At 50.0% G+C, this 19,736-nt stretch overlaps 1 protein-coding gene across 6 annotated transcripts; it reads left to right on the top strand.

Annotated features, from left to right (window-relative positions):
* Positions 1-8: 8 nt before the first annotated feature.
* Positions 9-19,736, top strand: HADHB (hydroxyacyl-CoA dehydrogenase trifunctional multienzyme complex subunit beta). Of its 6 annotated transcripts, none has more exons than XM_084829550.1 (16): positions 9-73; positions 1,439-1,513; positions 2,561-2,602; positions 3,974-4,070; positions 4,259-4,303; positions 5,679-5,778; positions 10,245-10,332; positions 11,214-11,401; positions 12,158-12,338; positions 13,802-13,923; positions 15,886-15,965; positions 16,093-16,140; positions 16,975-17,062; positions 18,176-18,250; positions 18,780-18,944; positions 19,179-19,736. In XM_084829550.1, exons 2-16 carry the CDS (start codon positions 1,447-1,449, stop codon positions 19,212-19,214), a joined length of 1,422 nt encoding a protein of 473 aa, XP_084685676.1. In that variant the 5' UTR covers positions 9-73; positions 1,439-1,446; the 3' UTR covers positions 19,215-19,736. The 6 variants fall into 6 exon arrangements, with proteins under 6 accessions (XP_084685676.1, XP_084685680.1, XP_084685679.1 ...); XM_084829554.1 differs by having other exon boundaries at positions 9-195; XM_084829553.1 differs by having other exon boundaries at positions 9-603.

Here is a 19,736-nt window from a genome sequence, read left to right as displayed (position 1 = left end):
GCGAGGGCGTGGCTTCGGGAGTCGGGCGGCGAAGGAGGCTGCGGGGTCGTCGGGCGCAGCCGCAGCCGCGGAGGTGAGGCGGCGGAGAAGGTCCTGCAGGCCTCCCGGGGCGCCCCCCCGGCGCCGCGAGGCTGCGGGTTCGAATCCCGGCAGGGCCGGGGCCGCGTGCGTGTGGCGGGGCTGAGCCTTCCAGGGGTGCGGGGAGTATTACCCGTCCACAGCAGCCTTCCCTAGCGTGGGGCCCTCCCGATGTGTTGGCCTGCCACCTCCGTCACCCCAGCCAGCATGAGCAAATGATGGGCGCTGCAGCCCAGCACATCTGGAGGGCGCCCGGTTGGGAAGGCTGATTTGCAGCATTGTGCTGCGCAGCCGGGGTGGCAGAAGGCAGATCTCCAGATGTGTTGGACCTCAACTCCCAGAAGCCCCTGCCAGCTTGGCTAGTGGTCAGGAATGCTAGGAGCTGACCCCAAATATCTGGAGAGCTGCTTTCTGCCTACCCCTGCTCTACAGCCCGAGCAAACACGTGAGCTGGTCCCAGGGAGCTGACAGCACAAGCGTTGACCATCGAGTGAACAGAGAGGAGAAAGTGTCCCAGCATGGCATGTAATGATACTAGAAACAAAAAAAGCTGCCCTATGCCGAGTCTGACCCTTGGTCTGTTTAGCCCGGTGTTGTTGCCACTGACTGGCAGCCATGGCTGTCTAGGATTTGGGGCCAGGGATTGAACCTAGGACTTTCTGTGTGCAGAGCTGGTGCTGTACCGCTGTCCTTCCCCTCCCCAATTTATGTCACTTGCTAAGAATGTTCAGTGCGTTTAATGTACTATCTGTTGGCCTATTTACAACAACCCTGTAAGATAGGCTGCCGCTATGATCATCCCTGTACTGCACTCTGGGAGTGACATACCTAAGACCATTTAGTGAATTCACAGCAGAGGTGAGGCTCAAACTGGGGGCTCCATGATTCGTAGCTTGGTATCCAGAGCCATAGCACTCCGTCACCTTCACATGTTATGAAATTGTTGGACGCATAGTTCACTGTGTAACATCTGAGAGCTTAACTCATCTTTAATGGATATTTTCTTTTCACAGCTTGTGGGCTACAAACAGCCCATGTGCCAATTTTGTGAGATGAGTGGCTCTTACAGACATAACCGTGCTAAGAGCCAGGCATGGTTGATCATGGCAGAAATAAAAAAGTGATTGAGGAACATTTCATGTTCTTAAAGCAGAGTGAGAAGGCTGAATCGGGACCTTGTTTAGTAGGCTTCTCTTTGGTTGTATTTGAGACAACAGGTTACATAACCTTTTGAGCAACATTGCTGCCCATTGTATTTTGGATGGGTATGTGAACCAGGCTGGATGCCTGCCATCAATATTGCTAACAAGCCAACCAAGATAAATGACTTGGCTTTCTAATCCTGCTCTTCCCCTTTCAGATTTCAAAATGACATCCATGCTGACGTGCGCTGTCAAAACCCTTCCTGCTGTCTCACCATGGGCTGCCAGATTCTGTAAGTTCTGCTCGTTTGGTTAATCGCCAGATGTGTACAAAATATTAGTTAGTGGATTATATCTTATTCTGATATTGGCATCATGTTGTGATGTGTTTGTTGAATTGTTGACTTTGTTTAATTTGTTGACATATTTTGTAATTGTGTCCTATTATGATGCTGTATTTTTATATCTATTTTATGTGTATTGTGAGCTGCTTTGAGCACAACCCACCATGAAAAAGTAGCATATAATTGAATTAAACCAAGGTGCTGATTGTCCTGGCTGAAACTACTCCATTTCTTAAAAACACCTATGTCTGAATATCTGTGTGGAACCTGAGTTTCTGCCTGGCAGTCTGTAAGCCAGGAAAACCAATTGCACAATAGGCCTTTATATATCAGAGGTGACCTGTTCTCCTTATTCTTAACACATCATAACCCAAGTCCAGTCCAAACAGGAGTTATGGCTTGATTTTTTTGCCATTGTCATTGCTAAATGTTGGGGGGGGGGTGGGTTTGAGCCTTAGGGAGCAATCCTATGTGGAGAGTCAACCCCCCCCCCCGAACTTGGAGGCCATCACCTATCCAGTGCACAGTGGGAGGAATGCAGAGGGGATCCTCTTGTCTGCGCTCCAGCTGCCCCGCATTCGCAGCTAGACGACCGATTTCTGCTGTCTTGCTACAGGACATCGGAATGCAGGGTGGGGAGACCAGACAAGGTATAGGGAGTGTCGTGTCGGCACTTCCACGCTCCCCACCCCCGGGAACACCCCCTTTGCCCTGCTTTGTGCTGCTTTTATGAGCCTGGAGCCCGGGGACAATCTGCGCTACCTACAAGGGGGCAGTGGTGGGGCGGTGAGGCAGTTCTTTGGGAACCAGCCCCAGAGCGTGGGCTCAGAGGCTGGTTCCCGGGAAAACCGACCTATCCTATGGCCGTCTAGCCACTGTCTAGTGGCCGTAGGGTAGCACCCTTAGTTATTCAGATAATCTCTGGTGCTGGGTGGAAGGCAGAAAAAAAATTGCTTTTTTTTTACATTTGGGTATTCTATTTTCCTTCTGTTTCAGCTGTGAGGTCCCTCAGCTGTTCATCTCAATTGCATGCAGCAGGTAAAGCAAAAACATCACTAAGTTAATTGAACTACGTTGCAGCTGTACTTGCACCCCCGAAATACCTCAGAAATTAGAATATGAAAGGATCTTTTTAAAACGAAGGGGATATTTTGTTAAAGCTGTGGGTTGTATCCATTGCTAATCCTACTTAGAGTAGACCCATTGAAATAAATTAAGGTAGATGAACATTGGATACAACCCTGTAAGTGCACACATTTTAGCATTAAATATTTAAACCAATGTATGTATATATGTGCATTCTGGTGGAGGTATGTGTTTCCAGACTTGGGGGCCTGTCCGTGACTGATAAAGATTGTTTTTCTGACCTGTACGTTTTCAACCATGAGGGCGCAATCCTGTGTAAGTTTAGACAGACAAAGGTCCCACAACTGACCTTGTGTAGTCTGCCACAGCTGACAGACAAAGGTCCCACAACATGTAAGAATGTATTAGATATGGTGTAGCAGGCTATTGAGAAGGTGGATTCAAGACCAGCAGCACGATAAGCACTTGTGTTCTCCACACAGCCAAGCCACCTAGTCCCTTTGCTATGCTTTTTGTTACCACTGACTTAGGGTTACACGCATCACTACACAAGGGATGCACTTCCTAGACTGTGGCAGCATAAAACTGATTTAGTTCCCATGTGCGTGCTCACTGCAAAGTCTTATCCATGTGGAATATGTAAAAGCTGGTCTTCTGCCATAGAACATACATACATCCATAGAATGAGAACAATGTTGTGCAATGGAAGCTTTGGCAGAAACACACCTCTTATGAATACATGTTCATTAAGGGTCCCTGTTACACTGTGCTTGCCTTCTTGGGGTCCAAGTGCTGGGTTGTTTGTCATTCATGCAGAAGCTGTAACCAAATTTCAGAACTGCCACGCTTTTCTAAATCTGTGTTCTTCTAAGATTTATTTCTAAGTGCTGTGGTTCTCCATTTTGTAAGTAGCTAAACTGCCCAGAAAGGATACTTCAGTCTTGAGCCTCAACCCTTTAACTCTTGAACATCTGAAGAATAGATCATACTGTTTAGCTTTTTTATAGCATGTTTGAGTTTTCAGGGAGCCTCATGTACAATATTTCAGTAGGCTGGGCTTTGCCAAATAACAGGAGCACCTGCTAAGTGGGGAGTACTTCCAAGAGTGGATGCTGACTCTGGTGGGGAATTACTTAGGTCTTGGTTTAAAGTTGGGAAGGGCTCTCTTCCAATATTGTGTGCCTGCTTCATTTTTAAAAACAGGAAGCTCACTCTAGATCTGCATTGACTATGCAGTCAATTCAGCTATTGGGTAGTGTAGAAATGCAATCAATACATTTAGAAACCATTCTTTAAAGTTTAAAAAGCATTCTCTTCCTGCAGCTCAGCCCAAGAGTAAGAAAACATTAACTAAAACTGGGGTGAAGAATGTGGTGGTGGTGGACGGTGTCCGCATCCCATTTTTGCAATCAGGAACCACGTAAGTATGAAATCCTTCCTCGGCAGAAGCACTCATGCAGGCTGGGAAGACTCTGGTTTTGGCATAGAAAGCATCCGTGAAACTCATTGTTCCATTTTTTCACCTTGCAACGAGTAAAAAATAAATACAAATCTTGCCTTCTTCAGCCATTAATATTTGTGTGTGGTTTTCCTCCTCATGATCCTCAGGTATGCAGACTTGATGCCCCACGACTTGGCGAGAGCAGCACTGAAGTAAGTAGTGAATGAATGGGGAGTGGAGCACCCAAGTGGCTGTGACTTTGTTCAGGGATTTCTCTGTAATTGGGGACTGAGATAATCTTCTTGTGTTCTTCTCCCACACATGCATCTTTGCCTGGAACAGCCTTCTTCTCTTTGTCAAGCTGCTTCATTCTCCTCCTAGTCCTTCCTCAATACAGCCTCTTTTGACCCACCTTTACCGTATGGAACAAGCTACATTCATGCATCTGTCTGTCCCCCACCTCTCTCAACCCAGTGTTGTCCTTTTGTTGGAGACCAGAGGCCTTTGGAGCAAGTTTTGTGTGACTCCTGCAATCTGTGCCATGCCCAGTACACTGTGAATATCAAATAAATATGGATGAGGAGGCATTTTGGGGAGAGTTTGGACCGACCAGTTCTTATTTTTAGAAAAGGGTGTAATCTGCCCTGAGGCTCGGTGACTGAAAGTGAGATAGAAATGCAAACAAAGGTCTCAAGGCCCTTTGTGCTGCTTATCCCAGAGTCCTGTTTACTCTGAGACGGCAACAAAATGCCACGGCAATCCTTCCTTCTTGGATGTTTCAGAGTTTTCCTGCAGGATATGTTGATGAAGTCATAGAGAGTATCTCCTCCATGTCTGGACAGGTTTTGCTCATAGGTGCAAAATGGGAGTTATGTGCAACCAAATGTCCAAACCATAGCTAGACAATTGGCTTGGTTGAATCTTTTAGTGATATTGCTGGTTGTTACTATTATTTATTACATTTCTGTACCGCCCAATAGCCAAAGCTCTCTGGGTATGATTAGAAAGTGAATAGAAACAAAATGGAAGTTATGGCAATAAATGTAACTAGGAAAGCATCACCTCAGATAACTTAAATTTCTCAATTTAAATAGGCCAAAATGTCTAAGAATATAATTGAAAAATTACTCTTCATTACTGAAGAAAATACAAGAAAATCTTTCAGTCTGGACTAGCTTTCTTTTAAAAACATATTGTGAAAATAAATATCCTGTCTAAATTTTATTCCAAAATGTACCAGAGTATACTGGAGAAAGCTTTACTTGGATGGCAGGAGTTGGTCTCTAGATTTATTTGGAATGACAAAAATATTAGCAGGGTACCACATTATTATGGGGAATGAGGTGGATCGGGAGTTAAACATGTATGATTACTGAGCACAGAGGTTGGTTTTCAATCTAGGCCCAGCTCACCCTCCGTGACCGAACCAGCTAATGTGGAATGGCCCTGTGTGGATAACGTTAGCTTTGACTGGGTGCCTTCATTGGCACTGCCCTTCTCCTGAATGTGCCTTTTGATCGATAGTGCCTGGTGATGCTCTTGATCTGGCATACCCATGATTTTGTTCCTCTTGACATCTTCCCTCAGAGGCTTGCTGAATCGGACTGATGTGCCAAAGGAAGCTGTTGAATACATTGTGTTTGGCACCGTTATCCAGGAGGTGAAAACAAGCAATGTTGCTAGAGAGGTATGTTAAATGATGGGAGAGACGCTTGACAGCCTCACTGAGATGGTGCATGCATGAGAGGGAGGGAGGGAGGGAGGGAGGGGAAGAGGACTTCCTGCAGGATTTGGCCTGTTTGGTGATGCACACGAATCTTGAGCTGTGCTTCTCTCTGCAGTTGTCAGAATCCTGGTGGTGTGTTTTATGAGCTGGTGTCCACAACTGGACATGCCCTGGTGAGTGGCCCCCAGCCTCTAGCTGGAGAAGTACAAAAAGGCCCAAACCCCTTCCTGAGCTTGGCGCTGAGGTCATGATGTATTCATGCTGGGCTTCAGTGCAGGGTGTCTGTGGGGATGACCACTCCCCAGCCCCATGTTCAGGAGGAGGACTAGGTCTTCATTCCTCTTTGGAGGCACTTCGAGGGCCCTGGCAGCGCCGTATGACGTGGACAAGCTCTAGGCGTCCTCCTGAGCTGGTGCGGATTGTCTCTGACCTTGGGCTGTGCTCCAGAGGTGCTCCAGCTGCCTCAGAAGCATAGGGTGGCATTGGAGCCAAGACACCTTCCCCCTCCCACACACGCACACATTTTTGGCAGGCTGTCGACGAGCCGGTCAAGATGTGTGGATCTCTGTTTACAAAAATGTGCCACAAGAAGGAATAAACTTGTAAATCAGGCTATGGTAAGAGCAACCCAAATGCAAGGAACAAAAGATCCCCAACTGAAACCTGTGTGGTGCTTCACCTTGAAAGGAGGCATACAAATATTTTTTATCAAATAATAATCATGTGTGCGTGCAAACCCCGCCCCCCCAAATCTGATATTGAATCCATGTGATGGATTTCAGCTGTTGTAAGTAAAAAAAGAGAGCCATGAATGAATTATTGTGGTTGTGGCACATAAATCTGTTCATGTAGTGTGTGTAAATGAAAGGGCTACATACCACTTCCACCCGTCTTCTGCACATCCTGCCCAAACTGATGGTCCCACCCCTCTTGCTCGCTCTCCGTATTGAGTGGGGCCCATGGTTTTTTGCATTTGGTCGGCTCATCTGCTGGGTAGTATGCGCTGTTGTGCAAGGCAAAAGAGGGTCAGGGTAGGCGCATGAGCCCTTGCCCTGATGCATGGCGTGCGCTGCGGTGCTGCGCAAGCGCAGGTCATTCCAAGTGGTGCGAGGGCCCTGGGAGTCATGGGCGCTTGCGAGGCCTGCATGCTGATGTTTTCAGAGAGGAAGAGGGTGGGGAAGGCAGCCCTGAACACCTCAGCTGGACTGGGAAGATGACTGCGAAGTGCGGGAATTCTGATACCAAGGCCTGGAGCCCAAACAGATCTGCCAAGCAGAGTAGGGCAAGGGGGGCGAGCGCTGGTCCAGCGTATCAGGCTCTCTGTGCAAAATCCCTTCGGGCCAAATTCCCATTTCTTCTGTCTTCTGTACAGAGCTTAATCCAGGGTTCTGTGGAGTTGCTGCCGTTGCTGTTTTGGGATGACATTCAGAGTGTGTGTCTACATGTTTGTTCCCTCTTGGATTCAAGGAAAGCCCCTGTCAGTGAACTTTGAACTAGCCAACTGGGTTCCGCTCCAGATTTATGGAAGCATTTCATGGGGATAGTCTGTGTGTTGTCATGAAAACTGGAAATCATCAGTATTTTTCAGCACATTTTGCTCATGAACGTTGATGATGTCAGCAGACACACATTTGCCTTTGTGAAGCCAAGCAAGCAAGGCCAGGGAGCCACTGTTTGGGGAGTGCTGGTGCAGTTCGACACTGTGGTAATCTGCTCCTGATGTGTATTTCTCACATGCCTTCGCCTGCCACAGCCTCTTCCTGGCCTGCTTGCTTGTGGGCTGTGTTGTCTGAGCAAGCCTGCCGCTTACTTTCAACTTCCAGCTCCATCTTGAACTTTGATCCAGCTGGCGTGTGCCAGTTTGGGGGTGTTGTTCCGTGGCTGGCAATGTGTATCCAAGGAAAGATTACTCCGGCATTGCCCTGCTGTGTCACAGGAACAGACGGAGTCAGACCGTTGGCCCATCCCAGGATGGTCTGCTCTGCCTAGCAACAGTTTTCCCAGCGCTCGAGTGGAGACTGCCCTTTCCCAGCCGTGCTGTCACCTGAGACCCTGCAGACGGGGGTTGCCGCCAGGGACTGAGCCACGGACCTTCTGCCTGCTGAGCACCTGCTCTCCCCCTGAGCTCTGCCCCCTCCCCAAGCCATGTCAGAATTTCCATTAGGTGGTGACAGCTTGCTGCTTCTGTCACTTCTTCTTCCAAAGAGAGACCGGCATCTATGATGCATTCATTCCAGTGGACATACTTTCCAGCAGACACTGAATTTCCCTGTATGGGCTTTATTTAAATACATGTTGTAAAAATAGGACTATATAATAACCTTTCACATTTTTCAGGTATATTATGTTCACCATCAGAGCAATAATAGTTCACCATTCTTTCCACGGCAGAATTAGGTCACTTGAGCTGAGACATCTTGCCAAGGACACTCAGCATGGGAACACCATTGATTTCACTGGAAGAGGGGGGGCTCCTTGAGACACTCTCTCCCGGCACATCTGCGGTGACTCTGGCAGTTGCACCCTTGCCGGTCAAAATGTCTAAAGGCTTCGACCTGTATGGGTGTCTCTGACACTGCGGTTAGCAGCCACACACCTCCCAAGGGATGTGACCTACACAGTTGCTAACCATCAGCAGTCCTTAGACATCCTTTGACAAAGTCCCTCACCAAAGACTCCTGAGCAAATGTAGCAGGCATGGAGTAAGAGGACAGGTCCTCTTATGGATCAGTACCGGGTTAGAGAACAAAAAGCAGAGAGCAGGAATAAATGGTAAATTCTCCCAGGGGAGAGAAGTAAATAGTGGGGTCCCACAGGGATCTGTATTAGGACCAAAGCTTTTCAACCTGTTCATACATGATCTGGAATTTGGAGTGAGCAGTGAAGTGGCCAAGTTTGTTGATGACACCCAATTATTTAGGGTGGTTAAAACAAAAAGGGATTGTGAAGAGCTCCAAAAGTATCTCTCCAAACTGGGAGGATGGGCATCTAAATGGCAAATGCAGTTCAATGTAAGCAAGTGTAAAGTGATGCACGTTGAGGCAAAGAATCCCAACTTCAAGTATAGCCTGATGGGATCTGAGCTAGCGGTGACTGACCAGGAAAGAGATCTTGGGGTTGTGGTGGACAGCTCAATGAAGATGTCGACCCAGTGTGCAGCCGCTGTAAAAAAGGCAAACTCCATGTTAGGCATAATTAGAAAAGGAATTGAAACTAAAACTGCGAACATCATACTGTCCCTATACAAATCTGTGGTGCGACCACACTTGGAATATTGTGTCCAGTTCCGGTCACCACACCTAAAAAAAAGTTACTGTAGAGCTGGAAAGGGTGCGGAAAAGAGCAACTAAAATGACCAAGGCGCTGGAACTTCTCCCCTATGAGGGAAGGTTACAACAGCTGGGATTGTTTAGCTTGGAAAAAGAAGGTAAGGGAAGACATGATAGGGGTGTACAAAATGATGCATGGTGTGGAGAATGTGGATAGGGAGACTTTTTTCTCACTCTCTCAAAATGATAGAACCCGGGATCATCCTATGAAGCTGATTGTGGGAGATTCAGGACAGATAAGAGGAAGTCCTTCTTCACACAGCGCATAGTTAAACTATGGAACTCGCTACCACAGGAAATAATGATGGCTACCAATTTGGATGGCTTTAAAAGAGGGTTGGACAAATTCCTGGAGGAAAAGGCTATCAATAGCTACTAGTCTTAATGGCTGTATGCTGCCTCCAGTACCAGAGGCCGTGAGCCTATGTACACCAGCTGGTGGGGAACATGGGTGGGAGGGTGCTGTTGCGCTCGTGTCCTGCTTGTGGGTTCCTGGTTGTCAGCTTGTCGGCCACTGTGTGAACAGAATGCTGGGCTAGATGGACCCTTGGTCTGATCCAGCAGGGCTCTTTTTCTGTTCTTATACTCTGACTGGTGGGGGAGCATCCATGTGGGCTACTGCAACCATGCTGGCAAGAGAATGTCTACAGGGATTCTGTGGCTATTGGGGTTTGAACCCAGGTTTCCTGGGCCAAGGCCTTACATCCATGAAGCCACTCTGGTTCTCAGTAACAAACATGAAAGATTAGAGAGGGCTGTAATTAAGTCAGTTCTCCCAGTTAAGAAGCAGAGGCTCCAGAGGTGTGCTTACAAAGTAGATTGATTCAATGACTACCAACCTGCTCTTGAAAAGCAGCAAAATAGAAGCAGCTGTACACTGTGGGTCTGGATGGCCCTGCGAGTGGCTTCACTCCTCAGCGCAGCCTCAGAATTTATGAAGCAGCGAGGCCCGGACTCTCAGCCCAGCTTCCCTGTCAAGGTTTCTGTGAAACCAACTGTGACGCAAGTTGGAAGTCGCTTTGCATCACAAGAAGATCTGCAGAAACAAGCTGCACCTTGATGCTCTGCTCAATTTCTCTTTTGTGTGCCCGGCTGTAGGCTGCCCTGGGAGCTGGGTTCTCCAACAAAACTCCAGCTCACACAGTCACCATGGCTTGCATCTCTTCAAACCAGGCAATGACAACAGGTACTGTGCCCCAAAGGGGGCTCCACTTTGGATTGGGGGAGGCGCGCGTGGCTTGGTGGTGGACATGCAAAAGGACTCGAGGGTGTTTCTCCAACAGGATGCAGGGTGTTGCCGGGATCGCTGATTACTATCCGTTTCATTCAGGAGCCACCTCCTCTTGTTAAAAGTTCCCAGTTTAGACCAGACCAGTTAAAAAGACTAACAGACCAGCTAACAGTTGATAAGACTTGAGCAGCCATTGGGGAGGGCTCAGACCAAAGCTAGAAGTGCAAATCTTCAGTAAGTGATACCGCTTCTACGGATTGATTCATGAATTACCAGCCATCTGCCTAGTTCTGTGCCTCTGGGATGTATAACAGGGTCCTGCCACTCACTTAATACAACAGATGGATCAGATCCAAGCAAGACGAGGGCTCGGGTGGCCAAAGGCAGGGAGTATGGCGAGACCAAGGCTTAAAAGCACAAATCTGAGCATGCACCCATTTACAATGGAGGGTAAGAAACTATGGAGTAAACTTTGAGCTGGGGCAGAAGTGGCTGGGAAAGCTGGGCTTTGGGTGAGGATTTAAAGAAACTGGGTGTGCTGCAAAAGTGCTTTGGGAGAAAATTCAGGTCTGTCCTGTCAGTTTTTTTAATGCTGTGGTTTTCTTGTATGTTACCTCTGGTGTACTTTTCCAAAAGTTCTATAAAAGTGTAAGATGGGCCGGGGTGGAGACAGCTTCAAGAAGGGCCATTTCTGAGGGGCGTGCAAGGCTAGTGAAAGGCTAGGTTGTGGGAAGGCCTGCCTGCCTGCCTTCCCTCCCAGGCTGGAGGAGGAGCAGCGTTTTGCTTCTGAAAACGCAACTCCCTGGCATGTGCCATCTTGCTCCCAACTTTTGTAGGAGTTGGTCTCATTGCCTCTGGCCAGATGGACGTGGTGGTTGCTGGTGGTGTTGAGCTGATGTCAGACGTTCCCATCAGGCACAGCCGGAAGATGAGGAAGACCATGCTTGGCCTCACAAGGGCAAAAAGCTTGGGCCAGAGGCTGTCGCTGATCTCCAGAATCCGTCCCGATTACTTTGCTCCGGAGGTAGGAACAAGCAAACAAGATCCTGCCGCCACTTCTCTGTTGGCTAGCTTGTTCAGAAAAGGGGCGCGGACAAATGGCGTGACAGCTCATTGGGGAACAGACTGCTGTGGCAATGGGCGGTTGCTGGGCTGGGACACCAAGCGTCTCTGTCCTCTGAGCGCCCGTCTTCAGCTCTGCTGCAGAGATGGTGGTGGCACAGCACAGTTTTCCAAGTGACTGCTAGGCTGGTGTTCAGTTCCCAGCAATCACGACAGCAGAGAATTTGCTAGCAAAGCTGTCCACCATTGACGCAGAGCCGCTTGACCTTCACAGCCACAGTGAGAGCTGGCCATGAGGGTGCAGGGTCTTGGCGCTGGAGAGAGACCCTGTGTGTTAGCACAGAGGAAGCAGAAGAAGGGGGAGGCTCTGGGGAAGCCTTTGCTTATAGGAAGAAGCGGGTCTGGAGGAGGGAGGAGAGACATGACCAAGGCCGTCCAGGCCTGGGTGGTGGAAGGTACTGAGGCTTGTTGGGTGAAGGAAGCAAGCAAAGGCAGCTGATGGTGGTGAACCTTGTGGAGGGACCAAGGTTGGGGAGTGAGGGTTGGAATTAAGACCAATGAAAGGTGGGCTAGGTAGACTCTGGAGAGGCTGCATGTAAGCGCCAAACTTTTTAGATTGCTGAATTCTGGGGGTTGTACTCTGTGGTTGGGCTTTTGGGCCTCCTGCACTTGGCCCTGGGAGATGATCTTCTCTGAGCCCTTTTCTGGCTTCCTCCAGCTTCCAGCAGTGGCCGAGTTCTCCACCAGCGAGACCATGGGCCATTCGGCAGACCGGCTATCCGCTGCCTTTGCCATCTCACGCTTGGAGCAGGACGAGTATGCCCTACGGTCACACAGCCTGGCCAAGAAGGCCCAGGACGATGGGCTCCTCACAGACGTGGTACCGTTCAAAGTGCCAGGTGAAGTGGTTGGTCAGAGGAGCCCAGGAAAACCTCGTGCAGTGATGGATTTAGGAACTCAAATGCCAAAGGGAGCTGCAGCGGGGAGAACTGATTTCTGTCCTTGTCTAAAAATCCTCGGCTGTATAAGTCTTCAAGGCTGAGAGAGAGAAAAGGAGAAGCCCTATTTCCTTTCCTTTCACTTTCCCCAAGACCCTAGACTTTCCGCCTTACCCCCTGCTCCTCCCTTCAGTTCAAACAGCCTTCTCACTTCCAGGCTCATGCAGCCCTTCCATGGATAAACAGAGGTCCAAATCTTAAATATGCCTCCCTCCTGCTTTGTCCACTTGCACCCAAATATCAAGAAGGGATGGGAGAGTTGAAACTCTTGCTGAGACTCTCTGTAATCTAGCCCTGGATAATTTTAAGGCCATTTAAAAAAAAACACCAAAACTGAAAGGCCTCCCTGCCCCTGCAGCCAAGAGAGCTTTGGCTATTGGGCGGTATAGAAATGAAATAAATAAATAAATACTTTGGGCGTCTGGATGTTGTGGAGCAGCAACATGAGAGCAAATCCATTTGGCTTGCATGATAGGACAGCCATCTTGGATGTATCTATCCTGAGCTGATGCAAGATGCACTGGTGGTTCTGTAATTTATATAGCTGAGCAGCAGCATTTTTAAAAATTGCTTTTTACATGGAAAGATCCCTTCTAAGGCTAAACAGCCTCACCAGGCTCAAGAGCAAATTTTAATCCAAACTTAAAATGCAAAATGCTCCATCACCTCTGACCAAAAGGTCGCACCAGGTACCCATGGAATAATTTCTCCTGGAGGTTCTGTAGCAGGATCAAATGCCCCCCATAAGCAGCCCCCTTTGGTGCTCCCTGGAGTCTTCAGGACAGACTCTTTGCAAGCCAGCCACCCTTATTCCTTGTGCCCTTACAGGAGCGTCCTGCCTTTCCCTTGCTGGCGTCTACCTTTTTCAAAGCATGCAGAACTCTTTCCCCAGACCAGAGCGCTGCCCTGCGTGGCGGCGTTTGGGGCCGTGTCCACGCCGTAATGCGCTGAGGGATTTTATGCCGGTGGCGGCACCTCTGGCAGCGGCCAGCATGGCTGCCTGTCACAGAAAGGCCTCTGCCACTTGCCTGGCTTTGAGCTGAAGTTTTGGTGACTGCCCCTGGCTGAGCTGTTCTGATCTTGAGCGTCTGACTGCCGTAGGCCAAACTGCTGTGGCCCGAGAGAGAGGCAGAGTGCACACAAGGCCTTAGGAAAGGTGGGCCAGAAGGATGAGACGAAGGGCGGAAAAGGGGGTGGTCTGTAGGAACGGAGTGCAGAGAAGGCCGGAGGCCGTGGGAGAGACTGGGCAAGACAGCGCAGCTAGGAACTGCGGTGGTGGGGAGGGCTGCAGTTCACACGCTGACTTGAAATGAGGTGGCTCAATCTCGACCTATGGGCCTCTTTAAAATTCTTGGTTCTTCTAGGCAAGGACACCGTCATGCGGGATAACGGAGTGCGTCCATCATCGCTTGAGCAGATGGGTAGATTGAAAGCTGCTTTTGTCAAGCCTTATGGGACAGTCACAGCTGCCAACTCCTCTTTCCTGGTAATGTGCACGTACATTTTCCTCTCCAACAAGTAAATTTTGTAGCTTTTTAACTGAACCAGAGTTGTCATAGCTGGAATTCTAGACCAGAGCCCTCTGGTCCAAGATTTTGTTAATCAGCGTGAATCAGGATATGACCCCTCAAAAATATTTCCATTTGAAAATGTAAAGGCATTTGCCTTTACGCAGAATGCATTGTAACGTGCTGGTTCAGTCGTAATGCCAAGCCTTGGTCTGATGTTACACGAGCGAGCGTTGGGCTCCTCCTCTCCCTGGCTTCCCACAGTTTGCTCTTGCATCCCAGTGAGCCAGACTGTGCTTGGCTTGCAGTCCACAATTGGGCTACGCTTTCTAGTTCTAGCTTGCCAGCAAACCGTAATTCGCTCAAGCCTGGATTTGCCACAAAAGGGAGCGCCCGCCCGCCCTCGCCCTGCTCACTCACCTTGGCTGGCTCGACGATTTCTGAGCTGTTTCCTCAAAAAGCAGAAGTGGCCTGGCTCCTTTTCCGAACGTGCTAACTCGCCCCCCCCCCCCGCATCACTCGCAAGGCTCGGGCAGCGGCAGCAGCACTCCAGGTGTGAGAAGAGGGGAGGAGGGAGATTTTCCCTTCTCGGTGCTGTGGTAGTGCCCCAGGAACAAAAGCCCTGAGGGAAGCCTCTGTTCTCACGAGCCGCCGTGGCTTTTTGCCCTGGCGTGCTCCCGGTGGAAATGGGAGTGGAGGGGGGCTGGCACGCGATTCCTCGTTCCTCCCCTTGCGGCCAGAGCACTGCTTCTGCAGCCCCGGCCCAGTCAGGGCTTTAGAAGAGAGGGAGTTCAAGGGTGGGGGTGGGAGGGGTCTCTGGGGGAAATCAGCTGCGTGTCATCTCCAGCTCCCATCTTGGGGGTTTGCCCTGCCCACCCCCTTTTGCTGCTGGCTGGGCCCGAGCCAGGCAAGCTTTGCCGGTATCTCTAAATCAATACTGTCCTCTCACTTCTACAAGGAAATAAATGGAAGCCGGCTCTTGACACATTTTCTTGGGCTTTGTGCACTGCGTCTTAATCTAACAATTTCACTTTGCTTAGACACTATTTATAGGCTATTTACCAGACACGAGGAAGTGACTCTCCAAGTTTAAGCACTTCTTGGTTTCATCAGGTGTTGGCAGTGGCTCTTTTGGCTGCTGTCACGAAGTCTGGTAGCAAGGCAGAATGCTGCTCTAGCGCACTCTCACTTGGACAGGCAACAGGCAACACTTGAGGAGTAAATAGTACATCCTGTTTTTCTCATTTCTGTTCACCTTCCTGCCACAACGGGCACTCCGTCAGCGTGTGGTACCCAGCCCCTTCCCCACCACTCTCGTCTTGCCGCTCAGAGCTCCCCCCCGACCAATAAATATGTGCCCTCTTAAGCCTTGCCCAGGGCTCGTCCTGTTCCTGTGTTTCCCCTCCCCCCTGCTTTGGTTCTGTTGACACCTTCCCTGCAGGCCTCTGCCTCCCGCCAGCATCCGTCCCCGGCGTCTTCACTCTGGGCTCACTCTGGGCCCGTCAGCCGCCTTGCCCCTGGGCTCCCTCTGCCTCAGCCTCTCCGGGCGCCAGTCTTCTCCCCGCTCACCTCTCTGCCAGGCTCCTCCTTTCACCTCCAGAGACAGTGTCTCTCTGTCCGTCCGCACAGGCGGCGCTTCTCTGCCCCGGACTGGCCTTTCCCTTCCCTGACACAAGGTGTGTCAGCATCGCACCCGAGTGGCGTGGCACAGATGCAGGCTAGCTGCCTCTGTGAGAAGCGAGGCCTTGGTCTGCTCTTCCAGTAGGATGGCTGTGAGCTTTAAACCCCACTCTGGACTTCCTTGGACATAGGCTCACTTGCCAAATGCGGTGTCCTCCCCCGCACTGCAATCTAGCGCATCCGTCTGTTTTCAGAGTCTGGTGGGGCGGGCCCCATTCCGCTCCCTCACCTGACGGGACTTCCTTGGCTGCCTTTTTCAGACTGACGGCGCGTCGGCAGTCCTGTTGATGTCCGAAGAGAAGGCTTTGGCGATGGGGTACAAACCAAAGGCCTACCTCAGGCAAGTGGAAGCCATACCCTGCCTCTTCCTGCCATCCTTTTTGCTGGCATGGTGTGCCCTGCATGCCTCTGCCACCACCACCCCCTGCACTTTTAATGGCCCTCTCTTCCTCTCTTCTTTCCCTCAGGGATTTTGTCTATGTATCCCAGGACCCAAAGGACCAGCTGTTGCTCGGGTAGGTGGTGGCTACAAACTCTGGCTGCCTTTCACAAAGCCATTTCTGCCCTTCTTCCAAGGCACAGCATCTCTACACAGAGCTCCCAACCCCACCCTCCCTAGTTCTAGGCAGCTTCATAGGTCCCCAGGATGTCTGGGGCTGGGCCGCTGACGGTTGTTTCCTCCAGGACACACATCCCCCCCGCCTGCGTGCTTGTTCTTTCCCCCTACACATCCCTCCTTCACGGGGTGGGGCCATGCTGAGAGCAGCTCCTCTCCCACAGTCACCTGGGGAATTAGCCAAGTTGGGCCAGGCAAGTATCAAGTTGCTAACTGCTGGCAAGAAATACCAGCTCACCAGCACCCACGCTCCAGTTTGGGTGCCTGGATTTGGGAACTGGGGCTTTTAGAAGCAGTGATTGAGGAATGCAAATGTGAGTCCTGGCAGCTTTGCAGAAACTGCATAAAACCTTCTTGCAATTGGGGGTTGCTTTGGTGAGGGTGTCTCTTGATCTGTGGTGTCTCCTTCCCCCCACCTGCCCCACCCCACCCAGTCTAGTGAATATAGTCTGCATCAAGCTCTTTTTGCCATTTCTGCAGTCTGTACAGCTCCTGGCACACCAGCGGTGATAGATGAATCTTTAGTAGCTGGAGAAATCATTGTGTTCTCCACTCTGAGTCATTTAGAGGAGGGTGGGATGCAGATGTAAATGAATCAAACCAAGAAAGGGCCTCCTCTCGGTGCTGGGGAAAGAGGCAGGTGCCCTCGGCATTTACAGCCCTGCTTGATGGGCAGGGGGCCTCTCCCAGGCACAAGGCCTAGAACACACCTCTCGGTTTCCTTCTCTCTCAGGCCCACCTATGCGACTCCCAAAGTTCTGGACCGGGCTGGCCTCACAATGGCAGACATCGACGCCTTCGAGTTCCATGAGGCCTTTGCAGTGAGTGTTTCTTAAGCCACATGCAGGAACAGGCATTGTGAGATGCCCCTCTCCATAGCAGGAAGATGGATGGATATATTACTTTTCAGTCATTATATACCACTCAATAGCAAACATTTTCTGGACGGTTTATGAGCAAAACTTTAAAACCATAAAATGCAACATGAGAATAAAATCTAAAACAGCAAGAGCATGAAAGCAGCAGCAGATTGTGCCTGGCCCTGTTCTTCATCGCCCTCGTCTCTGGTTGCAGAATGCCATCAGCTGGGGCTCCCCATGCTGAGTGGGGCTTCTGGCACTTGAGGGAAGAGGCACCACCCCTTGGCAGGAGCTTGGATCTCACACCGCAGCCCCTCTGGTGTTGCACCAGGACTGTCCAGAGTCCTAACGTGCCTTTCCTAATCCGTAAGAAATACAAAATCCAAGTTATGCAAGTGAACTTATATTGTGCAAAGATGCCTGTTTTCCCTTAGATAGTTGAGTCTCCGGATTGAGTACTGGGGGGCAGGGGGGTCCTTCATGAGCTGTTCCTGGTCCAGTTACCTCAGGTAGACTCTTCCAAGATAAACCTAAACCTGGCTTGAGGATTTGGCTCGTGACATTCCTTATTGGGTTCAGCTCTTGGCTCTGCCACAGGCCCTCTACATGCCCATGAGGGGCCTTGGCTCAGTGACAGAGCCCTGCTTGGCATGCAGAAGGCCTCAGGTTCGATCCCCAGCAGTACCTCCAGCTAGGGCTGGTAAAAATCCTGCCTGAAAGCCCGGAGAGCCTTGCTGCCAGTCAGTGTCGACAGTACTGGCCTAGATGGACCAAGGGCTTGGCTCAGTAGAAGGCAGATTTTGATGTGCCTTGGGCAGAGAGCAAGCTGGCATCTCCCAGGCTTTGAAATGCCATGTGGTCTTCACTGATAAAAGGCTGTGAGAATGGCTAAGAGGAGAAGCACTTTGGATGGGGTCTCTCCTGGCTGTGTCCTCCATTGGGCACCTCCATCTTTAGTTGCTCGTTTTGCGCCCCACCTCGCAGAGGCATATGGCACATCCTTTGAATTCAGAAACTTCATATGGTTTGACTTTGCTGCTGCTTCTACAGAGCCTTCTTTTCTTTCCCTCTTAGGGGCAAATTTTAGCGAATATGAAGGCGATGGATTCAGATTGGTTTGCCCAGAACTACATGGGCAGAAAGTCTAAGGTATGGTTGTGGTCAGCAATTTCGTTGTAAATCTGTGTCTACGTTATATTTGTATAGCATCACCTTTCCCTTGCCAGCATCTCTAGTGCCCAGTCCTACCTACCCGTTTGCTTGGCTTTCGAACTCTACTGCAAATCGTAAACACTCTGGCACAAAGGCCACATCAACACATAGGGCAGCCTTCCCCAGCCTAGTGTCCTCAGATGGGCTGCTACTTCCAGACTCCCCCAGCTTGGCTGGGGAATTCTGGAAGGTGTAGGCCAACTTATAGGATATGGCTGAAACTAGAGGCATGGCTTTAATAGTCCAGGCCTTCTCTTTGCCTCCTGCTGCTTGCCAGCTGTGGGGAGCTTCATTCCTGCAGAGGTCTTTACATGGCTGACCTGGAAACACCATCTGGACTGACTGTGTTACCTACTCTCTTCTTCCAAGATGATTTTTCATAATCTGCTTCTCCCCAACATAGGTGGAGTAGGAGAACATTTATAAAGCACAGGCATGAGTTACACTATTATTTTTCTGCTTGCAGGTTGGAGCTCCCCCTCTGGAAAAATTCAATAAGTGGGGTGGGTCCCTGTCACTGGGACATCCCTTTGGTGCCACCGGCTGCCGTTTGGTAATGACGGCTGCCCACAGGCTCAAGAAAGAGGGGGGGCAGTACGGCCTGGTGGCGGCGTGTGCTGCAGGAGGGCAGGTAAGAAGCCTGCAGCAGCCTTTTGTGGTGACCTGCTGCCCACCTTGCAGTTGGCACATTTTCTGCTCCTCACAGGGTATCGACATGACAGCTGTGAGAAGGCTGGCCTTGGTAACCCTATTTCCCCAGAATTCCCTTTACCTTTCCTCTTTCCTGCCTACAGTATGGGCTCTGGGAGGGGGATTCTTGTTCCTCCTTTAACTAGTCCTTCTTGTTCCGCTTTTCCCACTGCAGGGCCATGCAATGATTGTGGAGCTTTACCCCCAGTAGAGGCAGGAAGAAGTGCTGCTACACCGCTCGCCCGTGATCCTGCCGAGACAACCATACTATTCCAGTGCACTAATCCAAAATCTGTTTCTGGTCGTTCATAGAAAGGACTCACAGTGGCCTTTGTAAATGTTTTCTCATTTCCTGCAAAAGCCGATTATCAGTTAGCAGATGGACCCTCAAGCATTCTATCTAGATATTACTTATATCAATAAGGGCTTTCTGCCATTTATCCAAAATGTAGCGGCAACCCCTTTCTTCTCAGGAGAACAGTGTTGGGATGCAGAGTATTCCAGTGCTAAAAGCAGAAGCAGTCTAGCAACGAGTGGCCCAGTTTTTTAAAGCAAAGCTTGTTGTACAAAGGAGGTCACTTTTTTTAGAGGGCAACTCACAATCTGAACCGCATTGAAATAGGGTGGGTTTTTTTACATGGGAAGGCCCAGCACAAAGGAAGTGGACTGTTAGTAATGTGCGCTGACAGACACTGCATCTAACATCAGCCTTAATAAAAGGAGAATTGTGGGA

This window comes from Heloderma suspectum, chromosome 1 (genome assembly GCF_057233095.1).
Source record: "Heloderma suspectum isolate Gila_16-S chromosome 1, 16-S_ref, whole genome shotgun sequence".
NCBI classification, from domain to species: Eukaryota; Metazoa; Chordata; class Lepidosauria; order Squamata; family Helodermatidae; genus Heloderma; species Heloderma suspectum.
The sequence above is the reverse complement of the archived record's forward strand: the minus strand, read 5'-3'. Positions and strand labels throughout refer to the sequence as shown.

Bases quoted from the DNA above. Each gene is read 5' to 3' on its own strand.
- HADHB (XM_084829551.1), top strand. The intron at 5,779-10,244 runs GTATGTTAAATG...GCCCGGCTGTAG, and splicing joins CAAGCAATGTTGCTAGAGAG to GCTGCCCTGGGAGCTGGGTT. The intron at 18,251-18,779 runs GTATGGTTGTGG...TTCTGCTTGCAG, and splicing joins ACATGGGCAGAAAGTCTAAG to GTTGGAGCTCCCCCTCTGGA.